We start from the raw sequence: 25,894 nt of genomic DNA on the forward strand, positions 1-25,894 counted from the left end.
CAGAAACACCCCTCCCCCCAAAAAAACCCCTCGGAAATAAAGTTTGACTTGACCGCAGAAAAAAACAAGTTACGCAACAGCCCTCAAGACAAGACTGTAAGCAACCTTTTTAGAAGTAGTAGGAAAGTGTTAACCTCAAATGTCACAGGTGAGATAAATAAGGCTCCAAGACGTTAAATACTTCGCCTTAAATCGCACAGCAGAGGCAGCACTGGAACCCAGATCTGACTCCAGAGCCCAACTCTGAAACAGAAATGCTATTAAACACAAGTCCATGTCATCACTCAGAAGGGTTGCCTATCAGTAATGCAAGTACCAAATGGACAGTCTGCGAGGCAAGCTCTAGCAATGCCCACTCAAGCAAAGTCCACGAAACCAGCTTTTTTATTCACTGGTAGATCTGCTCATACAGTGATGGTGGGTCCTCCACAGAGCTGTCCAGCCAACCCTAACCACTGAAATCACCCTTCCCAACCCTGTGGCTGGTGACTGGGCTTCCCAAAAGGCATGCCGTCAGGAGCGGACTGGCTGATTGGCAACCATCCAGTCTGTACTCACCAGCCAGCAAATTTGGTTTTAGGGGCTCTGAACCCTGGGAGATGGATCTGTGACAAATGAGAGTTCTGGCTGGCTCACCCAGGCAATGCTGTCCTGTGAGGGCTGAGTGAGCAGCTACCATACTCTACTGGACATCCACCTTCTCTGTGAGCACCTTCATGAGAGCAACATTCACTGCAAAGCTAGGATACAGCCATATGCCCCACAGAAGGGCACACCTAATTCTGCAAGGCAGGAGGGGGAGAGTCACAGAGGCAATGTCACAAAAGGGGATGACAGCTGTCCAAGCTGCCCCCACCCTCAGCCCCTCAATCCTTTCTTTAACAGTACCTTGTCCTGTTTCAAGAGACCCCTTTTGGCCACATGGAAGAAACTCTTTTGAAAACTCAGCTCAAAGGCCAACCCTTCTGAAACTTTCCTGACATCCTCTTCCATAAAAACACCCGCTGTGGGCACCCCCCCAGACTTCCACTAGTGAATCTGAAATGCTTCAACGCACCTATTTACACACCCAGCCATTTTACTGGCCACCAAGTCTCCCTGAGACAGGGATGTCATCCCCCACATCCAGCACAATGGAAGTTACCAAACAGCTTGGATACTGGGCTGGTGGAAAGATCAGTTCCTGTTTATTCAGTACCTGTACGGCAGGTACTGTGTCAGATTTACATCATCTCCACTTTAAGAAACTGAGGCACAGACTATAAATAACTTGCTCAAATTCATCAGTAAGAATCAGGACTCAAGACATTTTTTTTTTTAACTTCAAGGTTATCACTAAGGTTTAGTGCTGTCCAAGAGGACTTTCTACAATGATGGAAACGTTCTATTTACATACCCTGTGACACGGCAGGCATCAGCAACTTGTAGCTATTGAGCACTGGTAGGACTGAGTAGATTTTAAACTTTTTAAACTGTAACAATTAGACACACGTGGCTAGTGATTACTGTCTTAGCACAGGTAAAGGCAGAAATCCTGAACTCTACCTTCTCGCTCACTAGCTGGGAGATTTGGGGCAGCCTGCCGCATCTCACGGAACCTCAGTTTCCTTAGCCATGTAATGGGATCGTTATTTCTCTGAGGTTACCTTCTAGCCCAAATGAGCTCATTACGTGTAAAGGACCAAAGCTCTATAAAGGCAGAGAGAGCAGTTTCAGAAAGGGGGGGAGCCTGGACTGCGATGGAGGTCTCTTGGGTTAGGGCCCTCGGCAGGACTAACGCCAGGGGCCAATCACGAAACTGTCTCTGGTGGGGACCCCCAGGCCCAAGTGCCGGCCAGATGGTCTTAGGGAAGAAAAAGCCTCACCTCCCCTCTTTTCACGTATACACAGAGAGCACAGACCTCATGCACCCCCAGAGGGGCAAAAAGAGACTTTAATTAGGGGAGGGAGGATCCACCAGAATAAGAAAAGGTACAGCGAGCGTGGAAGCCGAGGAGCCAGAGCAGGCAGGAGGCCCCAGCCGGGAAGCTCTGGAGGACTCACCTCTCCACCTCTAGCACAGGCACTGCACTGAAAGACAAGGCGAAACAGCGACCCCTCTCAGCTGGGAGGGCACGAAGATGCCCCTGCGGCCAGAGGTTGCCTAGCTTTCAGGCCCCAGCTCCCAGGCGTGGCTGCTGGCCACCAGTTCAGCCCTTGTCCCCAACCAGTGCTGGGTGGCCATCTTCAGGCAGAGCTCAGGAAGCTGGCAGAGGGTCTCCACCGCTTCTACTGGGCCCAAGGAAATAAGAGAACGAGGGAGAGGAACTGGAGTCTGAAACCTCCCTCCCTCCCCACCTGTGGTGGCTCCAGGGAGGAAGAGTAGTCGCCTTCTGGCTCCAGGCCCGCCCAGACCCACAGCGACCAATAAGGTACAATCACTGGGACCAGTCGCAGCCACTGGAGGTGGAGGTTGTTTGTTTAAAAAAAAAAAAAAAAAAAAGACAAAAAGGTTACAGTCTCCTACAAGCACAGAGTTTTAAGTTTCAAGACATTAAAAAAAATCTGTCCCGGCCCAGGGGACTGAACATCAGAAGCCAGCCTGACCAGGCACATGTGGCCTTGGGGCAGGTCCACTGCTGCTTTGCTGCCCAGCTAGCAAGCACACCCCCCCTCCCACATCTAATGCCCACCCCGACACCCAGCTCCCCTCTGCTGCTGCTGCTGCTGCCGTCGCCACCGCTGCTCCAGGGAGTAACTCCAGGACGCCTTCGCAGAGACACGGGGGAGTCTGAGGGGGAAGGCCACGAGATCCAGCCAGATGCTTTAAAACTGTCAAGAGAACCAAGAGGCGGTGAATGATGGTTATTAGTGTATCCTCGCAGGCTTGCTCTGGGGAGGTGGGCTGATTTGAGAGCTGCAGCTGTACTCAGGTCTCTACAGGGCAGGGTTGGGTCTCAGGACACCCTGTGGGCACACTGTAATTTAGCCAGCATTCAGCAGTGACCTTTGGGGCACTGGCCCTAAAACCTAGCACTGGACAAGGCAGAAAAATTAAGGGTGACGTGGGTTTTTCCACAGCTCCCCTTGGCCGTGCCACAAGGGCTGCCAAAAAGCCCTGTCACTGAGCCTTGCTTGCTGAACTGAGGTTGCCTTCTTTAGAGATGGGGGCTCACATGCAAATGCTTGGGGATTCAGAGAGGGACCCAGGATCTGGTACTCTGTGTCAAGCTCCGGGTGGTCCTCCAAGTCAGACAGGCCCTTGAAATGCTTTCTAACCTCAAATGTCTCCCATTGTGCCTAGAACAGCCCTGGACATTTTATAGACTAGAGGTTGTGGACCAATGGCCCACAGGCTGAACTCAGCCCAAAGATGAGCACTGTTTGGCCCACAGTTTAAAAGAATATGAATTAGTCGATATGAATATGAATTAGCCAACCTTGAAAATATAGTACACTGCACAAAGATCCAGATTTTGAGATTCTTTTGATGAAGCCGGAGGGCCAGAGCTGTGCAGTGGTGATCCTCTTCAGGTGAGGCATGTGCTCACCAGATCCCCACATAGCCCGCCTCACTCATGTACATTACCGGCCTTTTACCAACCCTTACATGCACCTGATGCCGTAATACTATCTTAGGTCTTTTGAGTCTGAAAACTCCAATTCCTGGTTCCTTCACTTACTGGCTGAGGCACCTTGGACATATGACTTAACTTCCAGAGCCCAGATAATTCATCTATGAAATGGGGATGACACCTGATTCAAAGATTATTTTAGGTGTTAAATGAGATACCTGAATGTACTTTTTTAGCTGTATTACCACAGCAATGTAATTACTGTAACAACTAAATGACTGTTGAATGAATGACCCAAATACTAAATTGGGACAAGAACTATTTTTCTTCAGTTGAATTTAGAGGCCTCCCAGTGCCCTGGCCATATAACCTTGTGCTACAATACAGAAAGCTTACTATGCACCAGGTGATATGCTTTATACACATTTCTTCATTAATGCTCAACCACACTGAAAGGTACGTATTAATTAACAGTCTCACTTCACAGCCGAGGAAACTGAGGCTTAGTCGAGAGGTTCTGTAACATGCCCAAGGAAGCAGTGGAGCCGGACTCACACATAGGTGGCCTGACTCCATGGCCTGTGTGGCCTGAACAAGCGTGTTCCCCTGGGTGCACAGTACAGCTACTTTGTACACTGGCTGTCCTCAGTATAATTAAAGCCCAGGGGCAGCGGGTGTAATATCCATTTTCAGGAACCTGAGCTCCTCCTGGGCTGGATCTGTATGCACTGGTAGGAGTAAACACTAATTCTACCATCTAGGGATCATAGTTGACTCTGAGGGGAACATAACAACAAACCAAGGACTGTTTGGAAAAAGAAAAAAAAAAAGGCGGCACGTCGTGAATGACTAAAAAAGAACAACTGTGTCATCACTTCCTCAGTGTAAACAATTCGCCCTCCCCAAAGGGCTGTAGTCCTTTCCGTCACGAAGGCACAAACAACTAAAGAGGGATCTGTAGGACTTAAGCCATGAAAATGATGGAAAACAGGCTGAAGAAATCATGACTTTAAGCCTGAGAAGCAGATGCTGAAGGAAACTATTCCAGTCTGTTTGAAAAGTGGAATTATACTCTGATTAACTGCCCTATACTCCTAGAAAATTCACATGTGGATTTAACTTGCCTCACTCGGGGATTGAACTAGATACAGGGAAGGACTGTGTACATTTTGAGATGTAGAAATGAGCGACTAAGAGAGGCATCCCCCAGGCCCCCGGAGATGGAAAATGCCCTGCAGCTCTCCAACATGAAGCATGGGCCCTCCCGCCCCAAGGAATCGGGCTGACCTGCAGCCCACCAGAGTTCCTAGAGGTCTCAGGAAATATTCACCCACAGTTGGCACCACTTTCCCACCAGATGCTAAATTCTCAGCACGACCCATAGGTCTTTCTACTTCTGGAAGCAAACCAGCAAGGCCCCTACACTTACATTCTTGAGGAACTCCTCGGCTACAATGCGTGCACGGGCATTGACCGACAGCTTCATCTCACTGATCTCCTTGTCGATTTCTTCCATGAAGTGGATCACAAAGTCCACCAACTTGTGTTTATACATCTGCTCTGTGTGGAAGTTGGTGATCAGAAAACTGATGTCATACCCCTAGGGAAGGAAGACAGTGGGGAGCAGGGAGAGAAGAAACAGGATGAGAATCAGCATCCTGGGGGCGCTGAGCTGGCCATGCCCTCTATGTCCACTTAGCCACATGCTTCCAGCTGCTTGTGACCCTATCCCAACCTACATGCCCTTCAGGCAGCAGCCCACCTGCTCTGGTGGGGTGTGTATGTTGGATGCAAGGAACCAACAGTTGGATCAACTAAACCCAGTTGAGAATTTTGTGTCTATCAGACATCTCTGACAGACTATCTGTGGCACAGATAGTTGCATTCAGAATGAGTCAAGGGAGAGTGAAGGGACTGGAAATCTTGTCAAAGAAGAATCTCATCAAACAAAAGGAACATCTAGTCCAGAGAGAAGCGAAGATGCTGTGGGAGAAGGATGGGACTGAGGTCTTTAACTATCAGATGGGCTGTATGTAGAAGAGCAATTTTATTTATTCTGGGTGGCCCTGGAGGTTAGATCTAGGACCAGGAGAGATTTTAGCTCAGGATGAGGACAAGCTTGGCCAACATGTCTAATGCGTCTGACGATGGTGTTTGCTGCTCTGTGTGGTAGGTGCTTAGTCACTGGCAGAGAGTCGATCTGGCAGGGAGTCTGTAGGGGACTCAAGTACAAAGTCAGGCAACAATTGACCCAATGTCAACTGTGGCCTTGAGACTATGATTCAGTTGGTGGCAGAGTTTAGATTTATGATTCATCATGCCCTTTCTGCCGCTAGACTATAGGCTCTGGGAAGGTGCACAACAAATCTCATCTTTTTTGCCTTTTCCATGGTTGAGGTAGACCCAGCCTCCTAAGTTGATTCCCCTTATTCCCACAACAGCCGAAATGAAGGCCAACTCTCAACTAAGGCTGTGGGTGCCCTACAGCTGGGGGAGCAGCAATCCCAGTTCTAGAAACAATCCCAGGCCAGTGACAGTTGACTCGGTAGTGGAATTCTGGGTATTACAAACATATGGATCACACAGTCTCACCTCCACTGGTTTCCTTCGGAGGATAAAGAAGTTCTCTGCTCTCATCATCATGAAGCGCATGAACTTGTGACATAAAATCTTCTCGATCTCATCAGCCTGGTGAGAGCAAAGGAGAAATGTGTTTCCCTAAAGCTGACACTCTAGGCCAACAGAAATCTGGAGCCTGGTCTTCTGACTGCAATTTCTCGCAGGTTCGCTGGAGGTAGTGGGGTTGGGTATTGGAACACCGCCACCTGAACTCTGAATCGTGGGGTAACTCATTGCCAACCGAAAAGAGGGGCTACTGCATTAGAGCTGTCCACCTTAATGGGACGTTATCATGATCTTGCCTTCACCCATTCCACAAAAGTAATTCTGGCAAGCCCAAATCTTTTTTTATCTTTTGGCCATGCTGCACGGCATGCAGAGTTCCCCGACCAGGGATAGAACCTGTGCCCCCTGCAGTAGAAGTGCAGGTCTTAACCACTGGACCGCCAGGGAAGTCCTGGCAAACCCAAACCTTTTATCTGTTCCTTCCAGAGTCCACATCTATATTCAAAACTACCCTTTCCTTTCTTATTTCACTAGTGCTACATTTTCCAGTCTGTGATACATACTGTGAAGAATATCAGAGATAACCTTAGGTAGTCTCCACTTTAGTAACAATGAACATCAAACAAACCCCAGAGTTTCTCCCTGATGAACTCTCAACATTTCTGAAGGAAGAATTTTGGGGCTTCCCTGGTGGCGCAGTGGTTGAGAATCTGCCTGCCAATGCAGGGGACACGGGTTCGAGCCCTGGTCTGGGAAGATCCCACATGCTGCGGAGCAACTAGGCCCATGAGCCACAACTGCTGAGCCTGCACGTCTGGAGCCTGTGCTCCGCAACAAGAGAGGCCGCGATAGTGAGAGGCCCGCGCACTGCGATGAAGAGTGGCTCCCGCTTGCCACAACTACAGAAAGCCCTCACACAGAAACGAAGACCCAATACAGAAAAAAATAAATTAATTAATTAATAAAAACTGCTACCCCCAACATCTTCTTAAAAAAAAAAAAAAAAAGAATTTTGCTGCACAGGGCAGACACAGCCTTAACAGCCCCCAACACTTGTTAATCTCCCTTCAACAAAGAGAGCAGGCCCTTGGGTTAGAGCTTTCTATAGGCAAAAGTGTCTGGTCTGAACTTAATAACCTTGTTTTGTTTTCAATGTGCTTGTTTTTTAGAGTTGTCCTCAATTTGGCAAGTGGTATTGTTTTTCCATTTGTGGCACAAAGTTTCTTTTTCAAACAAATTTAAGTAGGAGAAAATAAGTTGGGCTTCCCTGGTGGCGCAGTGGTTAAGAATCTGCCTGTCAATGCAGGAGACACGGGTTCGAGCCCTGGTCTGGGAAGATCCCACACGCCACGGAGGAACTAAGCCCGTGCGCCACAACTACTGAGCCTGCACTCCAGAGCCCATGAGCCACAACTACTGAGCCCACGTGCCACAACTACTGAAGCCCACGCGCCTAGAGCCCACGTACTGCAATGAAGAGTAGCCCCCACTTGTGGCAACTAAACAAAGCCCACGTGCAGCAGCGAAGACCCAACATAGCCAAGAAGAAATAAATAAATAAATAATTTTAAAAAAAGACAATAAGTTAATTGAAAGAAATCTATTAAGTAAAGAAGTGTCCAGGTGGTCAATAAATATGGCAGAAATTCCAGTGGTAGTGGGAGTGTCAGACATTTGTGAAACACAGAGGAAACATAGGAAATTACACTTCCTGGGACTCCCCTGGTGGCGCACTGATTAAGAACCTGCCTGCAATCGCTGGGGACACGGGTTCGAGCCCTGGTCTGGGAAGATCCCACATGCCGCGGAGCAACTACGCCCGTGCGCCACAACTACTGAGCCCACACGCCACAACTACTGAAGCCTGTGTGCCTAGAGCCTGTGCTCCGCAACAAGAAGAACCACCACAATGAGAAGCCCGTGCACTGCAAGGAAGAGTAGCCCCTGCTCGCCGCAACTAGAGAAAGCCTGTGCACGGCAACAAAGACCCAGCACAGCCAAAAATAAATAAATAAAATTAATTTATTTAAAAAAAAGAAAAAGAAATTACACTTCATATTTTTACCCTAAATCTCACTTTTGGAGTTTATGGCTATCAAATTGATACTGTCACTGCTTATTTTTCTGAACTGGACTTATCCTTCATTCCTTAGGAAAAGTTTTGTGACCTGACACCAACCTGGCCTGTAGCCTTGGCTGCTACGTTTCCTGCCTTCTTCTTTTTTTTTTTTTTTTTTTGCGGTACGCGGGCCTCTCACTGTTGTGGCCTCTCCCGTTGTGGAGCACAGGCTCCGGACGCACAGGCTCAGCGGCCATGGCTCACGGGCACAGCCGCTCTGAGGCATGTGGGATCTTCCCGGACCGGGGCACAAACCCGTGTCCCCTACATCGGCAGGCGGACTCTCAACCACTGCGCCACCATGGAAGCCCCGTTTCCTGCCTTCTAATGCAGACCAAGGCCTAGAAGATGGGCCTGATCTCTCTTTATTCTACCGAGCTGATGAGTTTGGCAAATCACTTCCTGGTAATAGAACCTGGGTTTCTTTGCACCCTGAAGCTGGCATGCTGATCTCTCACATGGGAGCCCCTGGCCTCCCGATGAGGCAGGGGATCTGTGGTGAGCTCACCTGTTTCACAGCAATGCTGACCCGGACAGAGTTGATGGAGCCTTCAATCAGAACCTTTTCCTTCTCATTCCTGCTGATGGTCACAGGCTGTAGCAGGAGCTCTTTGCTACTCCTGAAAACACAAAATCACAGAGGCCTCTGTACTATAAAAGAATAGAATGGTCAAGGAGACCCCACGGCAGGTCCTAAAATCACTATCTGGGACCACAGAGTCCAAGGAATAGGAGACTCACAAGCAGGGCTGCTCCAAGATGGGGGCCAGCAAGCATGTTCTCCAGCAGAAAGAGCACAGGCTCTGGAATCAGGGCGAAAACGTTTTGAAATCCAGCCTCCTCTGTTACTTTCCTTGGGCAAGTGACCCTGTTGGAATCTCAACTTCCTCATTTGTAAAATGACTCTGATTCCTATTTCACTGCTGAGGACTGAGAGAGATCAAAAAGGGTCAAGTGTCTAATAGTGTGCCTGGCACATTGCAGGAGCTTTACAAATGACAGCTCTTATTTTCGTAACTATAGGCAAACCCATACACTGTTTAGGGAATGAGGGGAGAGCCTGCCTCAGAGATAAGGACAAGCTACAGTCGAACAGTCTGGCCTCCTTTAATGATCAATCCAGAAGGATTCACTTGTTCAGCATTAAGATCCCTCTCAGCTCAGTTCCCATTTTGATGTCCCTGAATCCCTGTGATGAAAGTTGGTAGTTAACTATGGTGGTGCTATCTGGGAGCTATTATCCTTTAAAAATGCCTATTGGAAACCATATATGTTAAGTAGCATAACAGGGCACATCCTAACATCTTGTCAGTTTTCTTAAATTCAAATCATATAAACTTAGTGTGGTAACACTGCTTATCTCAGTTGTATATGTCCCACATTAAATTTTAAAGGGGAAAAAGAATAATTTATTTATAAAACATAAACTACACAAGAGAAAATAATCCCAAGTATGGAATATTTGGAGTAGATGATGGAAGAGTCCAGTTGTTGTTGTTGTTGTTGTTGTTGTTGTTGTTTTTGGCGGGGGGGTGCGGGGGGGAATCCTTGATCTTTAAATTAGAGAAGAATAGAGATGGCATCTCAGGTAACTAAATTCTTAGTCTTCTCCTTAAACTGCCAGAGGGCTCACTAACTCCATGGAAGATCATTCCCAAATGGCCCTACGCTGAGAAGTCATACCTTGTGTCAAGCAATCTTGACTCCAGAGCAGCTTCTCCCCTGAGTTTTGTCCTGCCAACCCACTGACCCTATTTTCTGAACTTCAAATTGGGAACCATTGTTCATCTGGCAGCAAGACAAAAAATGTGAACTGTAGTTGTACGGACAACTCCAGGTTGGAAGTTGTTCATGGCACACAGTCATCTCTGGGTGCTGCACCCATCAACCCCACCCCTGTCCCTTCCCTACCTGACTTCCACTTCCGGCTTGTTGTGTCGTTCTACCACCTGGGAGGAGAAATTCTCCAGGCAGAGGGCAGCCTGCAGTGTGGCCCGCACGGCACTCAGGTAGGGACGGAGAGTGGCAGTCTGTAAGAAAAACGCCAACAGAGGATCAGAATCTGTCTCACCAAACCCACTGGTCCCCTAGTCCAGCTACACAAGAGCCAGGCAGTACTCAGGGTCCCTGACTCTCAGATACTACAGTAAACACAATAGACTAGGCCTTCAAGGTGCCTTTCATTCTAGGTTTAGAACAGTGGCTCTCAACAGGGGACCATTTTGCCTGCCAGGGGACATTTGGCAATGTCAAGACATTTTTCATTTTCACAACTTGGGGTGGGGTAGGGGTTACTGGCATTGAGTAGACAGAAGTCAGGCATACTGCTAAACATCCGACAATGCACAGCAAAGAATTATTCAGCCCCAAACAGTGCTGAAGTTGAGAAACTCTGGTCTAGAAGCATACAGGTGAATGACTGTCTTCAATCTACCTTTTTTTTTTTTTTTTTTGCGGTACGTGGGCCTCTCACTGTTGTGGCCTCTCCTGTTGCGGAGCACAGGCTCCAGACGCGCAGGCTCAGCGGCCATGGCTCACGGGCCCAGCCGCTCCGCGGCATGTGGGATCTTCCCGGACCGGGGCACGAACCCGTGTCCCCTGCATCGGCAGGCGGACTCTCAACCACTGCGCCACCAGGGAAGCCCTCAATCTACCTTTTGAGCCAACAAATGTATAAATCTACAGTGTGCCAGGCACGCTAGGGGCTGGGAATTCGAAGATGATTAAGACCTTCTCTACCATTAAAACAGTTCAACTAGGTCAGGAAAACAGAGAAAGTAACTATGATATAATGGGTAAAATGTAAAATAAATTTACACATTTGCAAAAGAAATTGGTTTTGATTTGAAGATGGAAATAAGATTAGGAGGACTTTACAATGATAAAAAGTAGAATGACATTCCCAGTAGAGGCAACGGCATCTAGCTACACTGGTAGCCTATCTTCAGTTCCTCGTATTAGCCCAGTTCTTTCTCACCTCAGGCCTTCACACATGTAAAACCATCTATCTGCAGGCTTTTCTCCCCCTTCTTTGCCTAAGTCATCCTTTAGATCTTGGCTTATTCAGGGAAGTCCTCCTCCTTCCTCAGAGAGGCCTTTCCTGACTTCCCTCTTCATAGCATTTACTATAATTTACAATGACACACCCTTTATATATCTTTAATAATTTTCTCCTTCACTAAACTGTAAGCTCCATGGTCAACAGACCATGTCTATTTTATTCAAATTTACATACCCTGCACCTAGCTCAGTCAGCACCTTACATATACACTGTCTTACTCAGTGTCTGTAGAATAAGTGAATGAATGAAAAAAATAACTTAAGCAAGATCAGAATAACAAAAAAGTGCAGTAAGAGTTCCAGAAGTAGTAACGAGTACAGTGTTGCCGGGAAGCATTTTAGATTCAATGGATGAGGCTGCAGTGGTAGCCTAGAGATTCACGGGGAATCTCACATGCCAGGCTACTGAGTTTAGCTCTTCTTTGAAGGTGGCAAGGAACTGCTGGGGCTTTCTGAGGAGGAAGTTACATGACTACAGTTGCATGGCAACTCTGTGGAGAATGGACTGGAGGAGAGGGAAGTGAGAGAGCAGGCAGAGAAGGTTATTTAAGGAGGGTAATGAGGGCTTGGCCTGGGGCAATGCAGCACAAGCAAGATGATCTCTGTCAAAATTCAGACAGCCAATCTGAAAAAGGTGCATTTTAGGTGGCCAGCCCTGTGGTGCCTGCCCTTTCAAAAACGCAACAGACTCATTCTCGTGTGATATCTCAACAAGTTTGATGTTTAAAAAATCAAGAGGCGTGGCCTAAATTAAAACAAAAAAAGAATATCCCAGCTTTCTAGCTGACATAAGAGGACACGAAGGAGGAATAAATAACACAAGAGGATGAGCAAGTTTAGGGAGAGAAGATGAGTTTTGATCCAGAGGTCTAATTTCAAGGGGTCTTCAAGATATCCAGGTGAACCTTGAAAGAGAACCTTCCCAGGTGAACCTAGGACGGTAGATTTAGGAGTCACCATAAATCACATGGTCACGAAAACCTGTACATTAAATAGGTATCACCAGAGAGAGAGCAAAGAAGGGAACGTAGTGAGCCAAAGTCTCAACTGCCAGGGAACACCCACAGTTATCAAGAGGATTTCCTGGAAGGGAGGGGTCAGCGGTATTAGAGCTTATATTCTACAGTAAGGCGGATACGGCTGAGTTCTGACCAGGAAGGGGTCTGCGTAGAGGCAGCATAAAAGAGATCCTTCAGTGAGGAAGAAGCAAGGCTGGGGCAACGTGAGGAGTGGGATAAGCAAGTGTGGAAGTTTCCCTGAGGGAACTGTGGGGTCAAGCGGGCAAGAGAGAACAGGGGAGTGTATTTAGTGAAGGTCTACTCTGGGTGGGGAGGTGGCCCTACTATGTACCTCAGAGGCCCTACTACGGGCTGAGGCTTACTACGTGCCTTCGAGGCGCTACCACGAACCTAGGAGAGCCCACTTCCGGCTTCCTCCATGCCTCAGTATCCCCCACCTGCTTCAAAGACCAGACTATGCAGCCGCAAGGCCTGCTTCTTACAAGGGCGTCCCCCGCTCGCCCCTTCCTCACCTCGGCCCCGCCCCGCCCTCTTCCTCCCAGCCTCAGGGTGCCCCCACACCCCCTGCATCCCTCTGCCCAGGGCCTCTCCGCTGCAAAGCCGCATCTCCCCCAGACCCAGATCCTTGAGACAGAACAGCGGGGGGTCCCTGGCCCGGGGCCCGTCTCTCACCATCGCGGGCGCTGGCTGGGCCGGAAAGCGGAAGTGCGGAAGTGGCCAGTCCCACACCGCCTTCCCTTTCGCGAGAAGCGCAGCCGCAGTCTCCGCCCGGACGTCTGGACTGTACCATCAACGCTCCGAGCGGGGGAGGAGGAGGCTAAGAACATTTGGCCCCTCGGAAGTTTTCCCCCTAGGACTGTCTTGGTAGTTTTAGGCTCCTGAAGCGTGGAGTCACTACTCAAGCTTCTCCCGTTACCCATGGAGCTCTTGCTTGCGACTCTGGCCGTCTTGTCGTCTTTGCCGCCTTCTTCCCTCATAGTCATGCAATGGTGCAGCCCGGCCTCAGGTTGGGCACCATATTAGGACAAGGCGAGGCGGAGGAGCCCTTCGATCCTTCCGGTTCTGCGCCCCCATCCTTTCTCCGGGCCCCTCCTACCTGCAGCCTTTGGGGCTCGACGGGACTAACTGCCCGGCAGAGAACCCGGCCGCCGAGCCCCGCCCCCCGGCGCTGGGCTGTTCCCTAGGGTCCGCGCGAGGCATACCCTCTCCACCCCACCTGCAGCGGGCTCGCTTGCTGCCCGCAAACCTCCATCCTCCGAAAGACACAGGGTCTGGCCCTCGCGTCTTCCCGCCCCCGCGTCAACTGCAGGGGCCCCGCAAATAGCCAGTTCCGGGGCGGTTGCTCGCACCGACCGGAACTCCCCGCCCCCTCCCGTGGCCGCGGGGCCGTGGGAGGCAGCAAGGAGGAGGTAGAGGGGGCGGAGGCCGCGGTAGGGTGTTCTTAGAGGACTGGGACCCTAAAGGCGGGACATTGGGGCGATCCATGGGTGGGGCCAGCCATTAACCAGCCGCACTTTTTCTGTGCCAGGCACTGAACTGAGCTCTTGACGGGCATCATCTCTTAATCCTCAGAACATCCCTGGGAGGTAGGTACTATTGTTACCCCATTTTACAGATTCAGACTAATTATGGGGAAACAGACTCAAGCTTCTTTTGCCCTATTCTACGGATGGAAAAACCGAGCCTCAGGAGAGTTAATCAACATGTTCAGGGCTACATAAATAGAGATTGGTCAAGCCTGGGCTTGAATCCAGATATATCTGGCTTACCAGCCCACGTATTTTACTATCGGGGCAAAGAGAAGGGGCAGAGGTGGGGAGGGGCGAGACAAGGAGAGGCTGGGAGGCACAAAGAACATTAAGATAATAAGTATGGGATGCTTGGAACTCTGGGGCTTTGCAGAATTCAGGAAGAGTGGAACTGCAGGGAAGAGCATCAGGAAGACAAGCGTAGTATATCCTGGCGGTTAGGGGCACAGACTCAAAACTATCTGGATTCAAATTGCATGTTGGTAAGCTTGGACGTGAACCCACACTTGAAGAGTCTCAGTTTCCTCATCTGTAAAATGGAGATGATAATGGTCCCTGCTCATGGGGTTGGGTGAGGAATTCAGTGAGAAGCCAGCAATGTGTCTGTACCTCACTTGGCACACAGTAGGTGCTCTACGAGTAGGAGCTGTGCCGTCAACCTTGTCAATAGGTTACTGAAGCCTGACTTTCTCCTGGATGGAAGGAGCCCTTGGGCTTTTCTTGTACCACTTCCCCCCACCCCCCATCAGTGGTCCTTTCCTCTCCAGCTCCACAGCGTCCCCTATCCTGGGCCATGAGTGAGCTGAAGGACTGCCCCTTGCAGTTCCACGACTTCAAGTCTGTGGACCACCTGAAGGTCTGTCCCCGCTACACAGCAGTGTTGGCCCGCTCTGAGGATGATGGCATCGGTATCGAGGAGCTGGACACTCTGCAGCTGGAGCTTGAGACCCTGCTTTCTTCTGCCAGCCGACGCTTGCGGGTGCTTGAGGCTGAAACCCAGGTGATACCCCACAGAGGGTACATCACCAGGGATGGACTGTGACAAGTTATGGGTTAGCCTCATCTGCTGAGGCCTGGGTTACAGGAGCTTAGTGGGGAAGAGAGAGACCCAAACTGGGCTTGCGTGACATGGAAAATATGCAAGAATGTGCATGATCCTCATACACTGCGAGATTTCCGATTCACTAAGCAACTAGTGACCCTCACTCCTCACAATGTTCTGGGTCCTGTGCTAGTCACTAGAGAGAGGTAATTAGGACAGTTCTGGCTTTTGGGGAGTTTGCCAACTAAAGGGAAGGGCAGGTCAGACAAGTACCAGGAGAAGTGCTGTTGTGGTCAGGAGTACTGGGGGAACTGGAATGGGGAGGCCTGGATTTGAATCCTGACCTAAGCGCTTGCTAGCGTTGCTATTGCCAATGCTAAATTCCAACGCTAGCAAAAGTTACTTCCTGCCTCTGAGGATCAGTTCTCCATCTGCCAAGTGGGCTGGATAATAGGAGCTACCTCAGAGCTTTTGTGAGAATTAAAAGAAAGACTTTTTGCAAAGGCTCAGCCCAACGTCTCACACTAAATAAGCATGTTAAACATTATTTACTGGTATGACTCTCATTATTTCTATTTATGGCATAAATATTCTCTGAGCCCTGGGTGCCAGATGCTGTGCCCGATCCTGGGGACCAGAGATGGCTAAGATGAACTTCCTGGTCTCCAATAGCTTATAATCTTGAAGAGACAAAGTACTCTGTTTATTCTAGTTATGACCAAACAACACGATTGGGCCTACAGTGGAGGTACGAAGTACCCGATACCCATAGAGGAAGAAGATGCCATTTTAACTGGACTTCAGAAGATGAATAAAATTAACTTGTGGTCCCTGGGAATCCACTGAAGCTTTTTGAGCGGGGCTGTGGCACAATCAGTTGTATTTTAGCATCTAAGAAGCTGGATAACTGATTCGGAAAAGGCTTCCCAGTTGTGATGACATTTGAAGTAAAGGTTTGCTGGGAGGCATGCTTGCTTCCACCAGAAAGTTACCACCAGCGTATTTTCCTAGGGCTAATGTGCACTGAGATGTGATCTACTTGTTTGAACTGCCTAATGCTGTGTGACCAGCTTGGGTGCTACGGAGGTGAATCAATACAGACAAACAAGTGAATGGAATGATGAGAAATATATGAATAAAATCCTGTGAGGGGCTTCCCTGGTGGCACAGTGGTTGACAGTCCGCCTGCCAATGCAGGGGACACGGGTTCGTGCCCCGGTCCGGGAGGATCCCACATGCCGCGGAGCAGCTGGGCCCGTGAGCCATGGCCGCTGAGCCTGTGCGTCCGGAGCCTGTGCGTTCGGAGCCTGTGCTCCACAAGGGGAGAGGCCACAACAGTGAGAGGCCCGCGTAACAAAAAAAAAAAAAAAAAAAAAAAAAAAAAAAAAAAAAAAAAAAAATCCTGTGAGATGGGCACAGAAAAGGAGCTGAGTTTTGCAGGATGAGTAGGCGTTTGCTAGATAAAAAGGGGAGGGGGAGAGACTTGGCGCCTTCTTGATTTCTAGACCCTTGTTTTTAACCGGGAGACAGAGTGGTCCTGTGTCTTCCCTTCTCCCCCTCAGTGACAGTCTCTGAATTTCAGATCCTCACCGACTGGCAGGATAAGAAAGGTGACCGACGATTCCTGAAGCTGGGTCGAGACCATGAGCTTGGTGCTCCCCCCAAACATGGGAAGCCTAAGAAGCAGAAACTGGAAGGGAAGGCGGGACATGGGCCAGGCCCTGGCCCTGGGCGACCCAAATCCAAAAACCTTCAGCCCAAGATCCAGGAATATGAATTCACTGATGACCCAATTGACGTGCCACGTATTCCCAAGAATGACGCCCCCAACAGGTTCTGGGCCAGGGGACATAAATGGGCCTTGGGATTTGGGTATTGCAGGCTGTGGAAGGGCCCGGGGCTTAGGCTGGTGGGGCAGGGGGCAGCCCGTCAGGCTCTGCTTCTCTCTGCAGATTCTGGGCTTCGGTGGAGCCCTACTGTGCCGATATCACCAGTGAGGAGGTGCGCACGCTAGAGGAGCTACTGAAACCCCCAGAAGATGAGGCTGAACATTACAAGGTAGAGACCCCAGGCCTAGATAGACGTGATGGAGAACAAGAAGGCTCAGAGGTGCCTCAGCATCAGAGATCGCAGTGCTGTACATCATCTTCCTTCCCTGCCCTGCCTAGCCTCTCGTCTGTTCCATTAACCCACACAGACACCCAGGTTCTTACTCTCAGCTTCCTCCCTTCTACCCCATCCAAATGGTCACCACGTCCTAAGGCATCTTCTTCAGTGAGATCCTCCCTTTTTCTCTCATTGCCATCCCCTCTGCTTTGGCTCAAGCCTTCATCAGCTTTTACCTTAACAGCCTCTTAACACTTTCTTCCCTCTAGAGCAGGGGTCCCCAACCCCCGGGCCGTGGGCCGGTAGCGGGCCACAGCCAGTTAGGAACCAGGCAGCACAGCAGGAGGTGAGCGGCGGGCAAGCAAAGCTTCATCTGCCGCTCCCCCATATGCTGACGTCACCGCCTGAGCCACCCCCCGGCCCCCCACCCCAGTCCATGGAAAAACTGTCTTCCACGAAACCGGTCCTGGTGCCAAAAAGCTTGGGGACCGCTGCTCTAGGGGGACTCTCTTTTTTTTAACATATAAAAATTTATTTTTTTATGATTAAAATAAAAAAGGTTCCATCAAAGAACATGTAGAAAATACTGAAAAGCGTTGGTGGGGAATTCTCCCATAGGTCAGCTGTCATGATCAGATGTGCTCATGACATGGCCTCCGCTGGCTCCCGTTACCTACAGAATCGAGTCCAAGCATCTCAGCCCTTGGTGGCACAGCCCCAGTGCCCCTCTCCAGTTTCCTTGGCCACATTCCCTCTCCACTGCTGTATTTACCAGCCCCCCCAAGCACCTTGCCCTCACTCGAGGCCCACACAGGGTCCTTGCTCGTCTCTGGGCCTCTGCACATGCCCTTCGCCCCTTGGCAGACTAACACCCTTCGAGCCCCTGATCGCATGTTACCGCCACCACAATGGCTTTGCAGATTCCCCGGCAGGTTGGTCTGCCACAGCACCTTGACTTACCTCTGTCATTTCACTTGTCTGAATTTTTAAAAAATTTATCGGAAAAGATAATCCATACAGGCAGTAACAAGTTCAAGCAATGCAAAAGATATTTTCCTCTCAGTTCTGACCCTAGGCTCTATAGTTCTCTCTAGAGATAACAGCTGTCAACGGAAAAGGTCCATGTACACGCACCATTCTGCACCTTACATCTTGGAAATTGTTCTGTATTGCCGTCTGTGTGTTTCAGTTCCGTACGTACCTGGCTTCCTTACTAGACTGTGAGTGTAGAGATTTTATCTCCTTTATCTCTTCTCACCTGTACCAGGCTCAGGCCTTGGCCCTGGGCTGGGAACTTGGAAAGACAGGTAAATGAAGCAATGAGGGATGAACGAAGAGCCTGTTGGCAGTCCCAAGTGCACAGAGAGCCCCTGACACCCCAGGCACGACTGGCCTGTATTTACTGCTTTGGGACCGGATGGGATGTCTCCCACAGATCCCGCCCCTGGGGAAGCACTACTCCCAGCGCTGGGCACAGGAGGACCTGCTGGAGGAGCAGAAGGACGGGGCCCGGGCAGCAGCCGTGGCTGACAAGAAGAAAGGCCTCATGGGGCCACTGACTGAACTGGACACGAAAGGTAGGCCCCTCACCTCCCTGCCCACCCCAGGCCAGGACTTCAGTTCCTAGCACTTCAGCATACCTGTCCACCCCTTCTCTGCCCGATTCAGATGTGGATGCCCTGCTGAAGAAGTCTGAGGCCCAGCACGAGCAGCCGGAAGACGGGTGCCCCTTTGGTGCCCTGACACAGCGACTCCTGCAGGCCTTGGTGGAGGTGAGCACCCCAACCCAAAATAAGAACTGTATTCACTGTTTCAATGTTTAATTTTTATTGTTTATTGAAGTACATTATACATTTAGAAAGGTACATAGATCATAAATGTACAGCTTGATCAGTTTTCACAAATGAGCACACTTGTACAGGTAGCCCCAGAATCACAAAAGAAAACATCATCAGTATTCTTGAAGGCCCTCTCACGCCCCTCCCAGTTTTTAACCTCCCCCCAAGGTAGCCACCACTCCACAGTTACTTTTGCTGAGCGTTGGCTAAAGGCCCCGTGCAAGGGGCTTTCTACACATCCTCTCGTTAGAGGCAAAGACAGTGTTTAACCCCATGTTACACCCAACAAGGTTGAGGCTCAAAAAAGGGAACTGTTTGCTTGAGGTCACACAGCTAATACATAGAAGCAGGACTCAAACCCCTGGTTCAGGGTCCCTTTATTTATGCCTGCTGGCTGCCCTTAGGCATATTTCTTCACCTCTTGAGCCTCAGTTTCCTGGCTGTCTCAAACATGATAGCGTCTTTCTCTCCCACGTCTTTCTGGGCACACGTTCCAGATTGGCTGAAATGGGGGTAGGGGGACATCTCCGTCCCACACCATCAGACAGAGACCCCACGTATGCTGGCTTTGCTGTCTTAAACATGCCTTCTGCACAAGGTCATTCCAAGTGTGATTGCCACTCCGAGCCCACAGAAAAAGAGCAAGGAGGAGTGTGTGAAGGCCGTGGCCAGCTGTGGCTCTTATCTCTTCTAATCACTTTCCACTGGAGAGAGTTTGTCAGATGACCACCCCTGACTGCAAGGGAGGCTGGGAAGTGTGGTGTATCTGGGCAGCCGTAAGCCCAGCTACTGTGGAAGAAAGGCGAGAATGGCTTTTGGACAGCTGGCAGCCTCTGCCGCAGCATGCTTAGCGCAGGTGCCTGGTGCATTGCAAATGGTTAACATACCTTAGCTCTTCTCATTACCATTGTTGAGTGTTACCGTCACTCTTTTATGCTCCCTTCTTTTGGTATCAGTACAAAAAAAAAGAATTTTTAAAATGATCAAAGTTTTTGAGAGTCAGTTTGGGAAGACTTCCCACAGAGGATGGGATGAGAAAAAGATATTTCTGGTATGTGAAGACTGTCCATGTAGGTCAGAGGGGGGCAGGAAAATGGTAATACTATAGCTCTTTCTCCCTCCATCCATTTCTGTGCTCTTCTAGGAAAATATTATTTCCCCCATGGAGGACTCTCCTATTCCGGACATGTCTGGAAAAGAATCAGGGGCTGACGGGGCAAGCACCTCTCCCCGCAATCAGAACAAACCCTTCAGGTGAGTGACATCCTGTCCACACCTCACAGTCTGGCCTCTGCTTCTGTTGACTTTTGTCCATCCCAGCATGGGTGGTCTTCATTAATAGGGAGACTGAGGACATTTTGATAAAGACCAACAGAAGTCAGCTGTACGTGCTGGGCCAGGATTTCCAAATGCACAGGCTTAGTACAGGGTTTTCATCATGGCCCTGTTCTTACTATAAACAACCTAAATGTCCACCTGGAGGAGACTCGTTGACTAAATTGTCATAAGTCCATATGATGAAATAACTTGCAACTATTAATCGTATTAGAGAAATATAGTTAACTGACACGCAAAGATGTAAACAACAGAGTGATAAGTGGAAACTGTCCGTTGTAGCACAATACAGACAATATGATCCTATTTTTACTTAAGATATATTTAAATGTTGGTACGTGGTGGGGGAAAGCTAAAATAATACATTAAAAAAGTGGGAATAGGGCTTCCCTGGTGGCGCAGTGGTTGAGAGTCCGCCTGCCGATGCAGGGGACACGGGTTCGTGCCCCGGTCCAGGAAGATCCCACATGCCGCGGAGCGGCTGGGCCCGTGAGCCATGGCCGCTGAGCCTGCGCGTCCGGAGCGTGTGCTCCGCAACGGGAGAGGCCACAACAGTGAGAGGCCCGTGTACTGCAAAAAAAAAAAAAAGGTGGGAATAATATGTAACAAAATCCGGAATACATATAGTATTTATATAAGAACATAAAATACATATTTTTATGTATATAACGTAACATGGTAAGAAGATGGTAATATATATAATAGTAACAGATAACAAAATAGTGATTCTTTTTGGGTCGTTAGCATTGTAGGTTTTTCTGTATTTTATATTACATAGCATATCGATATCTGTTGCTTATGTTTACAAGACCAGATGTGTCTGTCTCTTTCTTTTTTTTTTTTTAATTATTTATTTTTAGCTGTGTTGGGTCTTTGTTGCAGCAAGCGGGGGCCACTCTCGTGGCCTCTCTTGTTGTGGAGCACAGGCTCCAGACGCGCAGGCTCAGTAGTTGTGGCTCACGGGCCTAGTTGCTCCGCGGCATGTGAGATCTTCCCAGACCAGGGCTCGAACCTGTGTTCCCTGCATTGGCAGGCAGATTCTCAACCACTGCGCCACCAGGGAAGCCCCCGTCTCTATTTTTTATGTGTAGATAGATAGAGAGGCAGTGCCCAAAGAGAAAGGAAGGTGTTCACTAACCTTGGGCACCTCAGAGCGGTCCCCCTTGCAGGCTGGCCCTTGAGCTGAGCACTGCCTTTCCCTGCAGTGTGCCGCATACCAAGTCTCTGGAGAGCCGCATCAAGGAGGAGCTGATCGCCCAGGGCCTGCTGGAATCTGAGGACCGCCCTGCAGAGGACTCAGAGGACGAAGTTCTGGCGGAGCTGCGCAAACGGCAGGCCGAGCTGAAAGCGCTCAGTGCCCACAACCGCACCAAGAAGCATGACCTACTGAGGTGAGTGTGGACAGGATGCCTGGGCCAGGGCGTGGCCAGCGAGGCCTTGGCCATGCTGGTGACCTTCCAGGAGCTTTACGACAGGCTTTCCAAACCCGGCAGGGCCTCTAAATCACCCGGAGGGCTTTGAAAAAAATGTCAGTGCCGGGCACCACCCCACTGGTTTTGTCTCAAACAGATTCTCATTCCACAGACTAGAGCTCAGGCATCTGTGATTTGTTTATTCACTTCTAATTGTGGTAAAAACAAATAACACAAAATTTACCCTCTAAACCATTTTCAAATGTACGGTTCAGTGGTGTTAACTATATTCGCATTGTTGTGTGGTTTATTATTTTTTTTTATTTTTTATCTTTTTGTGTGGTTTATTTTTAAGTCTTTTCATGCTTATTTTCTTTTTCCCCCAGAGTTTTATTGTGAAAAATTTTATACACACAGAAAATCTGACGGAGCAGTACAGTAAATACCAGTATACTCTCCACCTCAGTTTATCAACTGTTAACATTTTCTTGAGCATCTGTGATTACACCAGCCCCTCACCAGGAACTGACCAGTGTTTTAGTGCGATGTCATTCATTTTCTATTCATTCCCATCCATCTTGGTCTGCACTCCTCACAACAAGGGTGCAGGTGGTATCTGTAGGGAGATCATGGTAGTGGCTCCCCTTTTATTGGGGAGATAGAGAAGCAGCCCAACTAAGTCCCCTTGCTCCTCGTAGGCAGGTGCTGTGTCTGCACCTCACAGAGCCCCAACAGAGCAGGGCATGCTCATTCATTTGGCCACCTCTGCCTGTCTCTTAAACGTTGTGCTGGGTTAGGAAGAAAGGCAGGGCAAAGGGCTTGCAGTCACCACGTGAACGGCTGGTAAAGACGTGCATCATTAGAAGGAGGAGAAGTTGCTGGCAAGCTGCTGGGGTCTTTAAGGATGAGGGTATACGGAGTGCCTGCCGTGTACCAGGGGCTTCATGTACCCCCTCTTACTTAATCTCTGCTGTAGCCCAGGGAGTAGGTGCTGGTTTTCCCTGTTTACCAAATGAGGAAATAAAGGCCCAGTGAAATGAGCGCTCTGCTGAAGGTCACACAGCCAATAAACAGCTAAGCTGTAACTGGAGCCCAAGGCTGGATCCAAAGCCTCTTTCTAGTTCCCTTTCAAGGGCAAGAAGAGGAAAATACAGGTGAAAGAGTACTGAGGAAGGGAAGGGGAGAGGAGAGAGAGAGAAATGGGGATGTGCAGCTACAGAAGTAATGGGCAGTGAAGGAACTAGCTTGGCTATCAGAAGGCCAGTGTGCAGCCCTCAGCCCTGCATGGGTAGTTGCAGGGCCTTAAGCAATGCATCTCCTGCCCTGAGCAGCAGCTTCCCCTTCTGAAAAATTTACAGGTTAGACTAGATAGATCTCTAAGTGACCTTCCAGCTCCACCATGAATTGAATTTATAGGTCAGGTTCCATTCGGAGGGGTCAGTTTGGTATCTCACTCACCTCCTGTAGACCTCAGGCTGTCTAGACCCTTAGGTTGCTCTGGAATTTGGTTGCTGAAGTAAAAGCAGGTCTTCTGCTGGCACCAGAACACTTTTTTTAAAAAAAATTATTTATTTCATTTATTTATTTTTGGCTGCATTGGGTCTTTGTTGCTGTGCACGGGCTTTCTCTAGTTTCAGAGAGCTGGGCTACTCTTCATTGCGGTGGCTTCTCTTGTTGCAGAGCACGGGCTCTAGAGTGCAGGCTCAGTAGTTGTGGTGCACGGGCTTAGTTGCTCCATGGCATGTGGGATCTTCCCGGACCAGGACTCAAACCCGTGTCCCCTGCATTGGGAGGCGGATTCTTAACCACTGCACCACCAGGGAAGCTCCCAGAACACCTTTTAAAGAAGATTGTTTGGAGCAAGCCTGACTTGATTCAGATCTCCTCCTCACTAGTTGTGGGATCTTGGGGCATTTCTTATCCTCCTTGAGCCTCAGTTTCCTCACTGGTAACATAGGAATAATAGTACCTACCTCACAAGGTTGTTAGGAGGATTAACTGAGCTGATATATTTGAAGAGGTAGTACCTGGCACAGGGCACCATGTAAGCGTGGCCCAATAACTTTGCTTTTTTTTTTTGCGGTACGCGGGCCTCTCACTGTTGTGGCCTCTCCTGTTGTGGAGCACAGGCTCCGGACGGGCAGGCTCAGCGGCCATGGCTCACGGGCCCAGCTGCTCCGCGGCATGTGGGATCTTCCCGGACCGGGGCACGAACCCGATGTCCCCTGCATCGGCAGGCGGACTCTCAACCACTACGCCACCAGGGAAGCCCACTAACTTTGCTTTTTGATATGAAATGGTCCACAGGAGTGGCAGCCCTGGGTAGTGGGGTGGGCTCAGTTGGAAGAGGGAGGAACCCTACTCTGGTGGGCTTCCCATGGCACCTGGCCGGCTGGTCCCCACAGGCTGGCAAAGGAGGAGGTGAGTCGGCAGGAGCTGAGGCAGCGGGTCCGCATGGCAGACAATGAGGTCATGGACGCCTTCCGCAAGATCATGGCTGCCCGGCAGAAGAAGCGGACCCCCACCAAGAAGGAGAAGGACCAGGCCTGGAAGACTCTGAAGGAGCGTGAGAGCATCCTAAAGCTGCTGGACGGGTAGCTCTCACCCCTGCCTCAGGCTGCCTCCCCCTGGCTTGGGAGGGGGAGGCCCACTTCCTTCTTTGGGCTACCAGAAGCCTCAGCCTGTGGCTGCCTGTCTAATGGCGACAGTCTCTAGAAGCTGTGACCCTTTCCTGAGGTCTTTTGGCCCAGCTCTGTAGAGCCAGGACACGAGAGGCCCTGCTGGGCTGGCCTGGGGCCCAGTCTCTGCTTGGTCCCCCAAGATGGGGGGGGCTTCATTTCTGGGTTGTCCTCATCCCCCTCTTCACCATCTCCCACTCCCCTACCCCTTTCACCCTCAAGGACTTCTCCCTTGTGGTTTTGTAAAGTACAAACTTAAGAATAAAGTGACTGGTGTGGTTTTTTTTAAAAAGCATCCAGAATCTTTGAATGTCTGTTATTGTGGGGTAGGAAGGAACTTGTGTGGGTGGCATAGTTTAGGAGGGCATGCTTGAGGGCTCTCAGCCTATGGCCACTCGCCTAGGTCATTCATTCAGGGAGAGCTTTCTGAAGATACTTGTGGCCACAGGTAACAGAACACCCCAGCTCAAGGTGGTTTAACAAGGAAGTATGTTAGCTAGGGGTTTGGCGGTCCTGGGGCAGGGTGGCATCCAAGGTTAGCCAATCCAGCAACTCAACAAGGCCATCAAGGGTCCAGGTGTCTCCACACTCCCACGGTGTCAGCTTTTGCTTAAAGTAAGTTCCCTTCCAGCTGTGCAGTGGCAGCCAGTGGCAGCCAGTAGCAGTTGATGGAGGCCAAATGCTTCCTCATTTCTGTCCAGCACGAGAGAGGGCAGGAAGGTGCCAGATGGCTTCCATGCCCACCCAAAAGAGCAAGAAGCCTTTCCCAGACACCCTTGTGTCTCACCAGCCCAAACTAGGTCCCACATGCCCATTTTTGAACCAGTCACTGGCAAGGGATGACTCTAATGGGTTTAAACTACTCTCCATGAAAATGGAGTCAGCTTCCCCACTAAGCCTAAGGCAGTGGGGAGACAAGGTGGAACCCAACAAAGATCTGAAGAGGAAGGGGAAATGGATGCTGGATAGGCCACCAAGAGCATCCCTTCCACAGCCCCGTTAGGAAGCTAGGCCTGGGAGTCACAGATGAATAAATACACTCGCCTCCTGCCTCCAGTTGTTCCCAAACTATGGTGTCAGAGAGTCGGAGAATAATTTGCAATTTACTGTGGGAAGGTTGAGGTCCACGTGGAGGAGGGGAGGGGAAGCTTCCCTGAGGAACTGACCTATGAACTGAGCGGTAGAGAAGGATGGCCAGGACGGCCAACATTCTTGTATGCCCAGCACCTCTCCTATTGGAGAACTGTCCCCTCCCCGTTCCATGTAGCTCTGTGGGGCTGTCAAACTCGTGGACACACGACCCTAGCTTGGCCAATCTCAGTCCACCATCCCTCTAGCCACAATGATTGATTCAAAGAGTGGGCATGTGACCCAAGCTGGGCCAATCAGAGGCCTTCCATAAGATTGCTCTATGGATGCGGAAAGAAATCCATTGCTCTATGGATTGCTCTTCCTTTATATGAAAAACCATAAAATATAAGCTTGAACCACCCAGTAACCCATTTTCCTGCCACATGGAAGAGTCTGCCTGAGAATAAAGCCAATACAGAGAAGCAGAGCCAGGAGATGGAGAAGAC

At 49.8% G+C, this 25,894-nt stretch overlaps 2 protein-coding genes across 3 annotated transcripts; one reads left to right on the plus strand and one right to left on the minus strand.

Annotated features, from left to right (window-relative positions):
- Positions 1 to 1,902: 1,902 nt before the first annotated feature.
- On the minus strand, positions 1,903 to 13,162 carry ARPC4 (actin related protein 2/3 complex subunit 4). 2 transcript variants are annotated; one of them, XM_081245071.1, is made up of 6 exons: positions 13,050 to 13,152; positions 10,210 to 10,328; positions 8,807 to 8,918; positions 6,147 to 6,242; positions 4,984 to 5,154; positions 1,903 to 2,811 (listed from the first exon to the last, which is right to left on the minus strand). In XM_081245071.1, the coding sequence occupies exons 1-6, from the start codon at positions 13,050 to 13,052 to the stop codon at positions 2,806 to 2,808; spliced, it is 507 nt and encodes a 168-aa protein (XP_081101197.1). In that variant the 5' UTR covers positions 13,053 to 13,152; the 3' UTR covers positions 1,903 to 2,805. The 2 variants fall into 2 exon arrangements, with proteins under 2 accessions (XP_081101197.1, XP_081101198.1); XM_081245072.1 differs by lacking the exon at positions 1,903 to 2,811 and having other exon boundaries at positions 4,930 to 5,154; positions 13,050 to 13,162.
- Positions 13,163 to 13,232: 70 nt separating this feature from the next.
- On the plus strand, positions 13,233 to 24,610 carry TADA3 (transcriptional adaptor 3). The gene is made up of 10 exons (XM_081245050.1): positions 13,233 to 13,786; positions 13,906 to 13,963; positions 14,674 to 14,906; positions 16,531 to 16,781; positions 16,901 to 17,006; positions 18,490 to 18,631; positions 18,723 to 18,826; positions 20,037 to 20,146; positions 21,433 to 21,618; positions 24,045 to 24,610. The coding sequence occupies exons 3-10, from the start codon at positions 14,700 to 14,702 to the stop codon at positions 24,235 to 24,237; spliced, it is 1,299 nt and encodes a 432-aa protein (XP_081101176.1). The 5' UTR covers positions 13,233 to 13,786; positions 13,906 to 13,963; positions 14,674 to 14,699; the 3' UTR covers positions 24,238 to 24,610.
- The last annotated feature ends 1,284 nt before the right edge of the window (positions 24,611 to 25,894 follow it).

Source organism: Mesoplodon bidens (genome assembly GCF_964165515.1).
Source record: "Mesoplodon bidens genome assembly, chromosome: 10".
NCBI classification, from domain to species: domain Eukaryota; kingdom Metazoa; phylum Chordata; class Mammalia; order Artiodactyla; family Ziphiidae; genus Mesoplodon; species Mesoplodon bidens.